The 16097-nt window shown below is 38.9% G+C and overlaps 1 protein-coding gene across 2 annotated transcripts in view; it reads left to right on the top strand.

Annotated features, from left to right (window-relative positions):
• Positions 1-16097, top strand: part of LOC134634238 (RNA-binding Raly-like protein) — a 117715-nt gene that overhangs the window by 33132 nt on the left and 68486 nt on the right. For both annotated transcript variants that reach the window (XM_063483321.1, XM_063483322.1), the window contains exon 2: positions 15105-15378. In XM_063483321.1, the coding sequence (XP_063339391.1) occupies positions 15123-15378 (256 nt within the window). In that variant the 5' untranslated portion in view covers positions 15105-15122. The remainder of the gene's footprint in view (positions 1-15104; positions 15379-16097) is intronic.

Here is a 16097-nt window from a genome sequence, read left to right as displayed (position 1 = left end):
TAACAGTGACTTTTATGGAAACCAAACTGTATCTAAGCTAAAGCACTGTTTTCCACATGCTACATTTTATGAAGCACACCAGTCAGTCGGTGGTGCAGTCAGAAAGAGAGGCAGAGACTGAAGGAGGGGTGCAGTGCAGTAGGTATCAGTGATTTAACTGGAGAAGGAGCAAAGGTGATTGAGAGAAAAACATCAGGTCTGTCAATGCTGTACTTGGCGCTCCTCGGAGAAATGTGAGGCAGTAAACACTAAGCCGCCTGCAGCTCTGTCATACATGTTATTAGGTTAGCTAAGGAAACCCAGGCCTAATCCCCTTCAGCTCTGCAAGGCAAAGTAGGGAATTATCGCACGGTGATTATCACATGACAGTGTTTATAGTTTTTCTAAAGTATATCGAGAACTTTGCAACCAGGGAAATAATAACAGCGTGTGATAAGTAGGAGTTTGATTTTTAGGGTGATTCACTTTATCCTGATTACAGGATTGTAAAAAAACACTTCAGGTGGGAAAAAAGAGAAAGCACATTGGGAAACCTATTATTGTGTAATACTTGTTATTACTCTCCCACCACCACAAATTAACAGGATTCACTCTTCCATGAAAAAGCTGTTTATCTATGTGGTTTAAGCGCTCAGGGCTTGGTGTTGCGAGGCAAAAAAGGACCCCATCTGTCATCCATTTCCCCTCAATTCTTTGATCATTTTGTGACCTCTTCCGCCCTCTTGTAGCACAGCATTTTATTCGTATGACGATTCATCCGGCACTCTATCGGCAGTAATAATGCAATGTGACAGACATTGTTTAGGGCTGCGTACGAGTTGTCTCTCATGGCAACAAACAAGTGAAGAAAGGGATGATGTGATAAAGCATGAGAAGGTGACAGAGAGCACAATATCAAAGGTTTAGCAGTTTAATTCACCTTAATTTATGCAAGTGTTTTCTAAGTATAAAGTGTCAAATTTTCTTGGGTAAGATTCCATGCATCAACATTTTTCTCAGTTTGCACTGATTTCTGCTTTTGTTTTTTAATCCACTAATATATATTTATTTATTTATTTATTTCGCAGAAGTCATGTAAGTAACCTTTGCTCTGTCTGCTGAATATGGCGATGGATTTCATTTTGACAGTGGGAAATATTTGTCCCATGGGCCGATAACAGTTGTCAGTAGATGAAAAACAGCCCCAGTGGTGTTTCCATTTAAAGGTGGCCCATCTCCCTCAAAGCAACATTCCCCTCATAAGAACTTATGCCATTTCAGCGTCTCAGTTCATGTATTGCTCCTAAGAGGATGTGAGCGTTCATCCACAGCTAGAATGTCATTATGTGGCCAGGCTTTTGCACAGTGCTTTAAGGCTTACATGTCATCCAGTGTGCTGCTAAAAGGATCTGAAGTCTTTCAGTCACTACAAGTGCTTCAAAGGCTGTTTTACATGTAATTATTTCTAACGGGAGTGATACTTTGCTTAGATATAAATAAATCCTTAGACGGGAGTTTTTAAACCTTTTAGTAACATCTGAGCCTTTTTTGTGACAGCAGTCACTCTGAGCGAGTATAGGTGTCATTTTACCCCATGCATGATTGATGTCTTACTTTGAAAAGAAACCCTTCAAATGCATATGGCATTGCTGCTTTTTGAAGCGAGCTACTAAGATGGTAGGTTTTTTTATGTCTATTTTTGTGTATTGTTTATTTTGTCTGATGCAAGTGAAGTTTCTCATGCTCGCCGGCGTTGTGCATAAAGGCATATGGTGCATTTTATTTCATTAATGCAAGAGGAGAAGAAGTGTTGAGGGCAGCAGACAGACTCCATAAGCCTCCTCTGCTACACAAAAGACAGAATATGCTGTCAAACTGTCAAAACTTATACTTCGAGGCCTGTGATCGTCTTGCTGTGTGAGGCTCTCCATTGCTTTTATGTTTGCGTACAAGTGTGTGACTGACTTTATGCACGTGAGCCTGTGTATGCCCGTGTCCTCGTGTTTGCGTACTATTTGGGGGTACACACATTTGAGAAAGCATGCATGATTGTGTGTGCATATTCAATATGTCTCCCTCTCTTTGAAAGCCCTTACACTCTGATCCATTTTGCTGAAGTGTGTGGCTCTTACACTGCGCATCAGTAGACGTGATAAATGGAAATATGCCGGAGCAAGACGAGAAAAGAAACTGCTACACCTCATGAAGCATGATGACGGCTTCATTGCCCGGGGAGGCCCGTAAGGGTTCCCTTGGGCTCCAAGTAACAAATGTTTTAAAAATCTGCATTTGTGCCTTCAGTTACTGGCTGGGGTAATTGAGCTGTCTGTTTCAGAGTAGAAAGAATTAAAAGCAAATTACTACCTGCTGAAACTGTGTTTGCATTGCCCATTTGTAAGAAACATTAATCTCTAAGTAAGGTATCACTGCCTTTATCTTATTGTCTTTGCAGTTCTTCTTTATTCTCAATTGTTTAGATAGCCAGTGAACTCTTAAAGACTATAGCTGTCAGCAAACACTGAGACTGTTTTAATTGTGCTTTACTGTTATGGTACAAATGCAGTACAGGCTTGTGGGGGTGTGATGAAGTGTCTAATTACAGATGGAGAGGGTGGGAGCCAATTTCAGTAGCGACACCACATGCAGCCAGCCAATTAAATATAGATGTTGAAGATTCAGTTTTCCCAATACATATCATTTGCTTTCTGTTTTTGTTTATGTTTGCTTGTTTTTGCTTTTGTCTGTGTTTACATGAGTGTTCTCTTTTTTATTTTCTTCTGCCATACACTCCTTTGCATTGCATTTAAATTCACGACATGCATTAGTGAGACTATGAAATGCATCATGTCAGTTGTAGTAGAAATGTGGCTTTTTAGGGACTCCTGGATTATCTAGATTCAAATTTAAATTCAGGATCTACTAAGTGTCCTTTGATTGAGGGGGGAGACTGTGTCATTCACAAGAGGCCTCTCACTACATGAGGCTACTTTGATGTGCATATTTTAGAATGACAGAAAAATCAGTTGAATTGAACTTTTATCTAGATCTCATTCATCTTTGCAAAAATGCACAAAGGTCCACATTTCTCAGGGCAGTGTTCCTAGATTTTGCTTGGTTTATAGAAACCTAATGGTGAATATACAAACATGTGATTTTCTAAACTCATTGTGACTATGTCCTCTGTTTCTGTGTGACGATCTTTGTATAACTTTGTTTGAAAGGATGATTGATGATAACTGCAATAAAGCATTGTATAGGAAAACAGCGTTAATGTTGCAGAGTGCATATTGCTCTGATGGAGAGCAATTTCATCAGAACTCACTGCACAGTGAGCTTCAATTTCCATGTATGAAACCCAAGTGGCAACCTCCAAGCCTTAAGTGGCCACTTCAGACGTTCTCCAAAAACAAGTCAGTCCCAGCAGACTCCCGTGTTAAAATGTCTAAATTTACCACAGAAAAAATGTGTGTGTTCACAGCCGGCTACAAAAACTAGCTAATTTACCCCTTCAGAAAACCTGCACAGGAGCTGGTTTTATATATAACTCGTCTTTTTTAAATTTGGCAGCGTTGTAACTTGTTGTGTAACTTGTTTGAGCTTTTGAAGCATTTTTTTTATAGAATTATTTGATAAATAATTTGGTGTGCTATATGGTACAGCGAACTGGAGAAGTCTAAACTCATCCTTAATAGTCTTTCTGATATTCATGTTCAAACATGGCCTCCAATTTCAAAGTGTGAAAAAAGCATGCTGAAAGTGGGTCGATGATTCATTTTCCAATATATATCTTGAAAAGTATTTGATATATGAGGATAAAATTTCACAGCAGTCATTATATATTTCCAAATTTTGGACCATGACATTTTTAAGGAAATCAAAGATGACTGAGCAGAAGGCCCACGCTGATTTGATATTAAATGACCCAAATGTTAACACTCCCACTTCAACATGTTGGTTGGTGACCTATGTGCTATGCAATGGGGCTTCACAAACCATTGTGTGACATTTTTTGTGGCTACCTCTGTTTTTAATAAGCAGTCTGACAAAAACACATTTTTAATGTAATGTTACAAATCACAAACCCTTAAAGAGCTTTACAATCTACAGTATTAGTGAAAGAACTACCTCTCAGTTCACTAGCTTTTATACTGACTAATACTATTATGCAATGATCATGGGGGGCTTACAGAAAAGTAGGCACGGATGTGACACCGGCAAAAGACATATTTTGTCACAAAAGGCACAAAACAGTGGCCTCTCATATGAGCAACTCATATGAACAGTTTGTTTTAAGGTGGGATGAGTCATCAAGACTTTATGGCATTAAACCATTTTTCTCATGTTTACAGTCTTTTTATATGCACCAATTAGACACATGAGTGATTTTGTCTCGTCATTTGAAAGAAGCCTGCAAGGATGCAGTAATGAAATATTCTAGCTCTTACACCCAGGTTTTCTCTCCATTCTCCCATACTGTTACTGGAAATATTTCATTATTTTCACGATTCTGCCGCTTAATGACGAAATAGGAAGCCTGAGTGAGAATGATGCAGTTGACACATGCGGTGTTAATTAGTAGGGGAATATTGATTTAACAGGTGCAGGTAGAGAGACTGTAGGAAGTCCCTAATGAACATTTCCCTAAAGATGTGTCATTCAACATGATTTTCATGCCAACTATTTCTTGAGATTTCTCTGACACACAAGGTAGTAAAAAGATAACATAGATCTACTGTAAGCTCTCCAATGACTGGGATGAACCTCTGGAATTACTAATAATTCCCTATTTTAGCTAAATGTCTGACTACGTTTGACTGATCTCAAGCAGCTGTAATTACCAAATGTCTGCAGCCAGAAGCTTTGTATTTCACACAGGCGAGGGACAGACTTTGTCTCAATTAGCTTCCGGCATTATCTCCTCTCCCTTTCTCTACACCTCACACCTCAGTGGCACTGACAAGGATGTTTGTACCTGCTATACACAGCGGCACTATCAGTTCAATCCTTGGCATGACTTTGAAGATTAGTCACTGAACCGTGAAGAAGCTTTTGAAGTGTTGGGGGGTTCTTTGAAGTTTGCGATGCAAGTTTTTTTTTTTCTTACTTTCTCGCTTTACCTTGTCAATGAGTTACACAAAGTTTCTGCTACCTTTGAACATTTAGTCTGGCAATAAGAGGATGGTGCCGGCGCAGGCATAAACATGACAACTATGAAGATTTGTATCATCAAAGTCCATCTGAGGAGTGTTTCAAACTGTCTTCAGTGTACATATCCTACAGGTCCCTTCACGCTGAACTGTCAGGGTTATTCTCACTGATTAGTATCTCCTTCTTTGGGAGACCACAGGAAATGGAACAATGTGACAACTTGCTCAGGCTGTATTTACTCATGTTCTTATTTCATGCATGTTAAAGGGTCCGATTTAACAAACAACTAGTTTAGCAAACTTTGGTTGTACCAATAGTTTTGAAATATTTATTCTTGTCATGCGTACAGTGATAAGTGAGTAGAATAAACTTTGCATCCATTCTGCACTTGGCAGGCAGAGAGATTATGAATAAAAATGAAATTGACATTGGAAACAGTGAAGACATAAAACCTGCCCGTTGAAGCTTGATGAACACATAAAGGAAAAACATGGCCAAATTTTCTTGGCCCAGTCCCCACGTCTAGGCTGAATGTCTCTGGCTGCTTACCTCAATACGAAACTAATGAATTTCCGGTGATTTGATTGATTGTGTTGCTTGCGGTGTGAACGTACGGTTGAGCCAGCTGCACTTCACAGCCGATGGAGAGCAGGACTTTGCCTCTCAGTGCCTCCAAACCATCGCACTCTGTTTACTGCTAGCAGAAATATGTAAACAAATCCAAGGCAGGGCAACAGCCAAGCATCTTCTTTATGCAACAGTTTCAGCACCAGGCGGTGCTATAGGGAAAGGCAGATGATACCAGAAAGGACCTGACACATAGGTCATAGCTAGATTGCAGATGGCTGACCAGCAGCTCTGTAACACCACCGGAGAAGAGGCGATGCCAAATATATCTTCCTTATCACCCTTTGGAGTTTGGCTCAAGAACAGAGGACACTGTATATTCAAATGCAAGGCCAACAATGAGAGCAAAGTGCATAAAAGGTGAAAAATTTGCTTATTCTGATGACATTATACAGATAATATTCCTTCCTTTCTGCATAGTAATTCTGTAAATGAAACCTGTGAATTTTAAGGTCATTTAAATTCTACTGAGCTGTTGCCAAGCCTTTGAAGCTCAAAAATTGCCTGTCATCCTCTTACAATACCGACTATTGAGCTAGTGCAGCGCATAGGGGCGCCTATAAATAAGAAATATCCTTCTGCAAACTGTTAATTGTAGCAAGCCAAGAACAAGATTCAGTGAACTACTCTCTTTCAGACAAAACATACTGCTTTATGGCTACATGACTGCAGTACTAAAACCCAGGCTGCACTTTGTATTTTTATTACAGTCAAACCAAACACCTTTAAAAACTTAAGATTAATTCTGCTAATGAAGAGTTGGGACTTTGTTTTACTTCTCCTGCAGAGTAGATGTTAACAAATGCTAATTTGCTCCATTAAAAATTTGTCCCAGCTGCAGCTACAACCTGGAGAGCTAATGATGACACATCCAGATTTAATGAGGGAAACAGAACAGTCATCGGGCCAAATAGGTTAAATCCACCAAATCAAAGAGTAGCTTTACAATATTTGAGCATTTTTACACTCTCTGGGTTAATGTCAGTTGGAGTTTTATTAGCTTACCCTTATGAATTTTAATGCAGTATAGCAATAGTTAAACTGCAGTTGCACATAAAAAGATAATTAGCAAAGCACAACCAACACAATAGTCGTTAAGTGCCAATGTGTCTTCTCTACAGTAATTCCAAAGTAAGTGCTAAAGTGAAATGCAGATTTGAGCAGATTCCATGGTTTCTTTGTCAGCCCTTTCAGTACCCATTAGTGTAAACCAGAAACAATCGTCTTTCTTAAATTCACATTGGATAATATCGTGGTTGCCTGTAGTGGTGAATTCACAGAGGAGTATCTCCAGAGCCTGCAGTTTCCCACAGCTCTGCTGATTTTTATGTCATCCTCCAGTTGCAGGTTTTATGAGCCACAGCTTTATTGTTTTGTTTCACTTTCACATCTCTCATATGAGACAGCGTTCTCATTTGAACAATCTACTGTACAATACCTGTTCATATCAACAGCAAACATGCAAAGTTTGAGACAACAAAGAGCCGCATATTTCATTTGGTAAAGGAAAAAGTAGGAAATGTAAAAGGACAATACATATTGTACCCATTTTTTTCCCCAAAGCTGTGTGTACAGACAACTGTTTGTCTGAATTTCTTAAAGTTGATGATAAATTTAATTCAGCTCATTTCCATGTTTGTCCAAAAGTGGACAAAAGTCAGAAAACAGTTCTAGAAAGTTTAAATGAATTAAACCGAGTTCTGGTGTTCACTGTGCTGAGTGTGGTTTGATATATGAAACTGTCTTCTCTATTTTTTTTAGAGTAGGTGAATTTATTGTAATGATAATAACTGCTATAGTTCCACATGGCATGAATATTGGTAGCTGCATCACACAGTGGTACCCTAAATGATGATGCCGATAGGATATAGGGATCCAGCCCACATTAAGTAAAGTGTGGCATTGCTAATATCTTCATTTTTTTAATGACTAAATACAACTAGTGCAAATATTTCCTGAGTTTGAATGCCACTTTATGAAAATCACTCAGAGCAGAAAGTTTATTTAAGCTTATTTTAATGTTTGCTCCTGGCTTAACGTACTTAAGTGTACTTACATACTGCACTGCTGTCTTTCTATTTCTGTTATGTAAAGCTTAACACTCCACTGCACCTAACAGATAGAAATTTCCATTCACAAGCACATCAGACTTGATGAATTCCTCTGGTTTGTAAACAATAATGTATGTATGTATATGGAAGTAGTTAGTTCCACCTGTGATTGATTTCTTTTGTTATTTTGCTTCTTGTACTAAAGTGAATGATTTCGGCTCTTTCCCACCCCTTCTGAAACGTCTTGATATTTGATGTTATTTTTCTGCTTGCCCATTTTGAGGAGGTGGAAACATCCAACTGCACTGTGAATAGAAAGCTTTTAGATATCCCGTGGAGCTATGTTCCATAGTGGAGAGGAAGCTTTCAAAACAATCATGCAGAGTGGGTTTTATATCACCCCGATGCTATTCTTACCAATCAGATTGGATTAAGAGCAGACAGAGATTGATCTATGCTGCGCTCGAGAGCTCACTGTGTTTGACCAGATTAGTTTTAACTCTGTGCAGCTGTATACTACCATGGAAAGAAATGAAATCTTGTCAGTGCAATTGAGGTGTTCCCCTGTCAGTCACAAACAGCAGACTCCCCTTGGATAATAAGAAATTCCACTTGTATATCATCCAATGTTTGCTATGCCCCGGCACACGGGAGTTTTTCCCATCACATTTTACCCATCACTCTCGTGCAGGTGAATGAGAGCCAACTGAGAAATGACTCCATTTGCATGTTAGCTAATTGTATCGTTCCTTCAGGCTTTCTAATAGTCAATGAATTTTCTGAGAACAGAGTTCAGGGGAATAAAAATGGTTGGCGCTGCGACGCATATAGCCACTATTTGTAGTGAAATGAGGTTTGCTGCAGGTAAGAGGAAAAGGGGCCCGCTGTGAAGGGTTGTGGTATTGAAGTTAGATAAGATGTATGAGGTACATAGTCTTTCTTCCAAGGCTATAACCACCCAAGTAAGAAAGAAATGCTCAAGCATAAATTGAACAAAAAAAGTAATAAAAATTAATAAGCGCAGTCAGTTTTTTTGTTTTTTGTTTTAAATAGCATGCTGTGCCACATAAATTACACACAGGAGTATTGTATCATTACTGTCATTGCTTGTACTTAAAACTCATTTCACAAGTAAAAGCAAACTAGAGGAAAAGTAATTTATTAAACATGGGTTGCATAACAGATGTCATTATTGATGAAATTTTGTCCATGAGCAGAGAGCTAATGGATGCACTTCATCCATTAGAATGGGGTTCAATTAACAGCTGTGATTTTAGGTCATGTCTTGGGACTATAACACCTATTTAACGTATTAGGAGGTGGTGAACGTAAGTAAAACAATGACGATCCTTTTAGCTCTGCTTTGGTCTCAACCACCTTCTCAGTGTCATGACAAATAGGTTTTGTCTCTGCGATTTAAGCTTAATATTCTTTATTATTTAGATTCAGGAATTAGTTTATTATTTCTTGTTATTATTTCAAGCTTAATTTTGAGTCCTGCTTTTCTGTACCTTCCTGGATTTTCAGTTTCTTTTGAATTCTGCAATTCTGTGCATGTTGCATTTCCTGGTTGCTTTATCTTTATGCTCCCAGTTTAGTCTTCTGGGATCCCTAGCCTTCAGCTCTCTGTCACTGGAACCTAGCTCCTCTTTGTGTCTATAGTTTGTTATTTGTGTCTTGCTGTTCGTATTTTATTGGTGTCATACTGTGTTTCTGACCCTCATCCCCAACTGCAACACCTGAAAGAGGTTCATCTCTTGTGTCTGAAATTGACATGACATTGAGGGGAAAATCTGGTTGATGAGGTTAAGACAAGGCTACAGACCCTCTGTAGTGTTTTTTTTTTTTACATTATCCTCCAATTTTAGTTAAAAAGCTAAGGGCAGCTTTGAAGATGAGATTATAATGATTATAATGATTTAGCAGCCTCTGAAAACAGTAATTAAATATTTCAAACCATAAATCCCATTCATGGTTTAGGTTAGCAGTCAAAAACTTCTCTTACCTTAAGAGATGTTGCTCTCTTACCCCATGCAATTAACTGCTCAGAGAACAAAAAAACAATGACTTGTGATAGTCATAAACAGTGAGGTTGTGTAAATGTCCCATTGAACAAAATTTATCTCGCATTTATAGCACTTCAAACACCCTTTGCCAGCAAAATTAGAATGGCTCCTCCTTCTCCTCCTTTTTATAGGTCCTCTTTGCAGTAGCGGTGTAGCAGAGTTGAAGCTGAGGCCGGCACTGTGTACCTTGACTCATAAAGCCAAAGGGCAGCAGCTGATTGAAAATGTGGAGAGAATTAGGTTTATGGCTTCCTATCTTGGAGACTGGAGTCCTTTTTTTAAGATGTGAATAGAATAGTGGAAAGTGCTGTATAGCATTAAATGTGTTTACGGCCTTTATTCTGTTCATATTAAATTTAATTTCCGTAACTATTCCTTCACCTTTAAATCAGGCGAAAATGTTGAGAGTGCTGTTTCTCTTTGGATCAGAATCGCTTCAGCCTCTGACCACACTTCACAAAAGTGCACATATTTATGGCTGGCTGCACGACTGAGATACTCTGCGGCCTGTAATACAAATAGAGCCGTTGATTTACAAATAGGATTTTTTTTTCACAGTTGTTGCTGTTTCTTTCACGGGCAGAAAGACAGATTTTAAGTCAAGATATAAATGGAAGAAATCTTTGAAGCAATTATTCTAACTTTGCAGTACACGGTGGCAACGCTTTTGGAAAAGGTGTATCGGGTTACCTTTCTCTGTTCTGTTTCAGCGAGCAGCTTCTTCGGCCTTTCCTCAGCCCGTCGAGCTGCCTAGGCAACAATCAGAGCAGAGAGGCTGAGGCATCGTGAAGAGAAATGTACAGTGGTGGAGTGGTAGGAAATTACAAAAGGAATCAATTCAATGAGTTCCCTCCATGAAAAAAAAATGTCTATAAATCAGGCAGGTGGCCAGAGCCAAACAACAACCTTTTAAGAACCTGTCTACCGAGGCACAATGCATTACAGAGCAAGAGAGAGCTCAGTAATATGGCTACTTCTGCACAAAACCCTTTCTTTTTTCACTCAACCGCTAACCCAACACAGCAGCGCTGTCAACTACATAACCTTGATGCTTTTTCTACTGACCTTATTTGTATGTCTTTATCATTGCCATGAGATTGGGCTTCTCTTATGAAACATATTAGAGGCAAAGCATGCTGCGCTTTTCTGTAATGCCAGAACATCAAAGTGTTTCTTTCCCAAAGGAGACGTCCACCTTTTGAAAAATGTGGCACTTATTCTGACACGACCACGCCGGCATGAAAGTGAAAATGAAGACTTATCTGTCTTCACCTCTTAACTGTCAAAAGGCAGTACAGTTGAAGCTGTAATCATTTTTAAAGAGTGGGCTTTGAACACCAGGTCGTTACTTTTCCTCTAAAAGCAGTTTGCAGAGCATGTTTCTGTGTTTTTTTGATAACAAAAATCAGGTCCTCTAAAACAATTCTTTTGCCAATTACATTCCTGGTTGACTATCACTTCCTGCGCTGTTTTCCCATGTTTCTCCCTGTGACGCTATCACCTCAGAGGACGAGAAGCTTAATGGAGGTTGTAAATATACTAAAAGGCAAGGTCAGCAGGAAAACCACTGATGGAATAAATTAGTGTCCCGTTCTAAAGAAAACAACAGAGAAGACAACATGAAATATAACAGTAAGAAGGGGTAAAGTGGTCCGAAGGCCAGTATCCACTCCTGATTTATTGAACTAGAGAGGCAACCTAACCCTTCTCCACTGATTTGTCATGTTCCCTGTGACCTGTCCATGAACATCCATATGGCAGGGGTGTCAGACTGGGGTTTTGAACTAGCGTTAGGTGGTCACTGTGGTGCTCGTTTGAGTTAAGACATGCATATCTATGTGCCTGCACCACATCAATTTTCAGTGTCTGCCACTGATAAATGACAAGGCCACTTGAGGACTGGTGAGCAGGAGTTTATTCCCACATGTGGCAACGTCCAGAAACAGCACATCCATGCAGCACTGTAAACACGAGCTGCTGTGCAGCCACAGTAGGTGCAAATAGTCAAAGAAATAACATCCGACGTTAGGTGATATAACGCATAAAACATGTGTTGCCAAGTGAAAGAGTAGCGGTAGTGTGTGTTGCCTGATCCCAGACTCAGGTGTAATGGATGCATGACACAGAATATTTCCTCTGTAAATCGCACGGCTGTTCCACTTTCCTGGTTGACTGGGCAGCTTTCTTCTTTATCTACTGTGGGTTCAGTGTGTGAATTGCATCCTTTTCAGAATTATTCTCCTGCCACATACAGCCAATTGCCGAACAAAGTTATTATAGGACAGCACATCACAATAAAACTACACTGTGTAATTGTGCAGAGATTGACGCTACGCAGTGGGCAATCAAAGCTGCCGCGCCATAGGAATCTACAGCCGTTTGCATTGGAAATTATGTTTGGTAAAGGGAAAGAGACTGCCAGTCAGAAATGCGTACGTGTGTGCGCTTGTGTGTTCGTGCACGATATTCCAAGAACATCAGCGTTACCTTGGTTACTAATCCTATTTACTGAGGATTGGATCCATTATTCAGGTTCTTCGTCTCAAAGCTGAATAGTTGTTATCACAGTGTGTCAGGGACAGAGACTCAGAGCAGGCAAATATTAAATATTCAGTGTTTTCTTCACAATATTTCACAGTATTTAATGGACTAACTGTAATCCATTTTGGAACATAAACTGTAATGAAAACCGGGATTTTTCCAGCTATAAAAAAAACAAAACAACATGCTTGCAGTGAAAAGAAAATCAAAGGAAAAACTGGTGGGAAATTTTTGGGGGATCAATTTACCTATCTGCCGTTTGATAACCGTAATTAAACATACAACAATAATCGCTCAATAGTGCATCCTTTCATTGGGTAGGCATAATTGCCCCGATGCTGCGACCAATCATCTTTCATGAAAACTAACATTCAAGCCATGAAAAGGTCATTTAGGAATAATTGCAGAGGAGACCTACAAAAGCTGAGGCTAATGTACGTTGATAACTTGACAGCACAGAAAAGTCTGAATAAAACTGTAACACGAATTACAGCCCACGCTTTCTGTGATCAGTGAAATGGCACACAAAGCATTAGGGATGCAACAATATGGGTATTGAGATAGCAAAGCTTTTTCACTGACAGCTACTGTATTTGGTTTCTCACAAAGCGGAGAGAACTGCTGTGACATTCACATATTGTTGCTTCTTTGTATGCTCCTCACAATCATTCAGTGGTAGCATTTCAACCATGCAAAATGTGGCTTAGGTAAGCAGTTGACTGGCCAGTGACCTTGTACTTTACATACAGAGAAGGAAACCTTCAACAACAACAGCCTTTTCAACAAAAAGGTGTGCATTAAAAAAGTAGAACCCAACTAGGAAAAAGGGTAAAACTTTAAAAGTTTAATAAGCTTTAAGAAAATGATATGTTGCTGTCAAACAAGTCATTTAGGTTTATGATTTACTAAAAACTAGCTATAATTTGAATTTAATATGATAACATTGGTACATATAATAACACACAGCATTGGACCTGTGCCACAACAACAGTAAGGCCAATCTCACTCCCTTCTTGCGGTCATTTAACCTAAACCACAATCTTATCCTAGAGCTATTAAGTAGGTTTGACACCTAAACTATCTAAAACAAAAAGGGCAGTAAAAGCAAAAGTAAACACAAAGTGAAAAAGACTGTGTGTAATTGACTAATTACACACAGTCTAAGTCCATGTAGTTACAGCACGCACAGTTGTCTTACTACTATCAGTTATAACGGTTATAATAGACAGCCAATTTGTGTTTGTAGATGATCTATATAGTATTTATTAACCATTTGCAGAGCTTAGAAACATCAATCCAGCTCCACTTGTTAGAATGAATGTGGAATGGGTAAAGATCATGCATTCAGACTGATTCAGGCCCGGCTCCAATTCATATCCTCATATGCCCTGATCCACTCAGAGTGGCTTATTTTGTCCAACACAATCTGTGTTCCTCATTCAAAATTGCTCATCCTTCCAAAATTACACTGAAAGATCTAAAATCTAATTAAACAACATGTAGATAGTTCTGTAAAAGTTGACATGGTTGCCTTTACTTCACATTTATGAAAAACTTGGAAAGTTGCCCTACTTTTTTGAGTTAAACGTGAAGTAGTTACCGTCACTTAACTCTAAACATTAACAGAGGCCGTCATTCATCAGTTACAGAGCAATTATTATTAAAAGATGTGTAAGCATTAAATAATGGTGCAATTTCATTAAAAGTAAAAGCTTTATTTTTATTAAAAATGAATTTTCCATTCATTAACTGTGGTTAGTATAAAGTATTACTGGAAAAAAGTAATTATCCTGCTTTTCATGGAGCTCCAGTGTGTAATATGAGTAAATAAATGTCAAATGATTCAAGTTAAATTGAAGTAATTTTAAGTGTATGTAAAATATCTGTTTCAAAATCTCCTTTCCAGAAGTCTGACTTTTACTTCATCTTTTTTTCTATCTAGTTATATTTCATGTCACATTTCATGACAGTGGATTTGTCACCAGCCAATCACATGCCCCCAGCTGGGTCAGTAAAACATCCATTCACAGCAATGCTGTCAGTTGCTGGAGGAACCACAGAGAGACTCTGTGTGTGTTTTTTTACTCTTTAAAGTAGTTGTCTGACTGAGAAACATCTTTAAAAAAACATGATGCCATGTTAGCCAAGGTCACAAACCAGCACACCTAGCTGTCTGGGTAAGTAAGTAAGAAGCACATGTATGTGATGAAGAAGCAATGATCATCATTCAGAATTGGTTAAATTTAGTGTTGTTGCGAGTCCCAAAAGAATAACTGGCCAACTGTGCTATCACTTGTTTTCCAACTAAGCAGCTCAAGCTTTGGATCTGTAAAGAAAGGTCAGTTGTTAAACCGTTATTTGAGGTATAGACATCTTTTTTCTTTCCTTTTTTTTAAACTTGCAGTGTTTGTGATTTCTCTAAGCAGCAATTAGGTAACTGGTGACAACTCTGCAGTCATAAAATGACTTCTTTAAGAGTATTATTAGATATTTTACTGATTCTGAATTAGTTCCTTGAGTTCTTTGACAACGGTTCCATCTATAATTGTGCTTATTTATTTGACTATCTGTGTCATTATGTTGTATTTAAAAAATTAATATTAAACACTTCCTTTGGAGCAGAATTAGCTGGAGTTGGCCTGCCCGTCCTCTAAAGCTTTCCCCCTCCCCTCCCCCTCTGTCTGTGTCCCAGGAGGGCAACTGGAGGAGAATGACTGGTAAAACTCAGACCAGCAACGTGACCAACAAGAATGACCCTCGTTCCCTCAACTCCAGAGTCTTTATTGGCAACCTCAACACAGCCATCGTCAAGAAGACCGACATAGAGGTCATCTTCGCCAAGTATGGCAAGATAGTCGGTTGCTCTGTGCACAAGGGTTACGCCTTTGTACAATACATGAACGAAAGGAACGCCCGAGCAGCGGTGGCGGGGGAAAACGCCCGTATCATTGCTGGACAGCCTCTTGGTGAGTCTTTGCTTTGTTTTTGTTTTGTTCTTTTCCTCTTTGCTCTCAGGTATCTATCGTTTGCTATGCAGATTTTATTAGTATGAAAGCCCAGTGAAATATAGCTTATACTGTACTTCACTTTCCTCTTGAAATACAGAGGCTTGATCTTTGCTGGAGGAATGGATTGTCTCTCTCGGGAACAAAAACTGCCTTAGGCATCTTTCAGACTTTTAGTTTAGAGCCTCTCTTGGCTCCTAAATGCTGAAATGTCTGTGTTTGTTGTCATGCTGTTTTTGAGAAAATCCCTGCTGAATCATTTAACTGATCCACTAGTGGATGTAAGCACAGTTTGATTTTAACATTTACTAAACATCAACTTGCAGAAAGTGTGTCAAAGTTCTTGTGACATACTATTTAGAGCGGAATGGAATTTATTATGTGGCATGGGATGCACCTCCAATATGCTGTGCAAGCACTGCTATTCTACTGTGCATGCACTTTTTAGTGTTTTATGTTGTTGTTGTTGTTTGTGGATCGTGAGTGGGAAAACTTTTCATATTTGGAATTGTTTTGTTCCTGGCTGGCAGGCAAAATGTTTAAGCAATCAAAAGACGTGAGTCAAAAGTTAACTTTTTAGACAAATGAAAACAAATTAGAAAAATACCGAAGAATCATTGTTATACGGTTTTGTGTGTCTTCACTCCAGAAGCAAACAAAGCTACAATTTAAGTTTCAGT

Source organism: Pelmatolapia mariae, linkage group LG9 (assembly GCF_036321145.2).
Source record: "Pelmatolapia mariae isolate MD_Pm_ZW linkage group LG9, Pm_UMD_F_2, whole genome shotgun sequence".
NCBI classification, from domain to species: Eukaryota; Metazoa; Chordata; class Actinopteri; order Cichliformes; family Cichlidae; genus Pelmatolapia; species Pelmatolapia mariae.
Note: the sequence above shows the minus strand (reverse complement) of the source record. Positions and strands in the feature narration are given on the sequence as shown.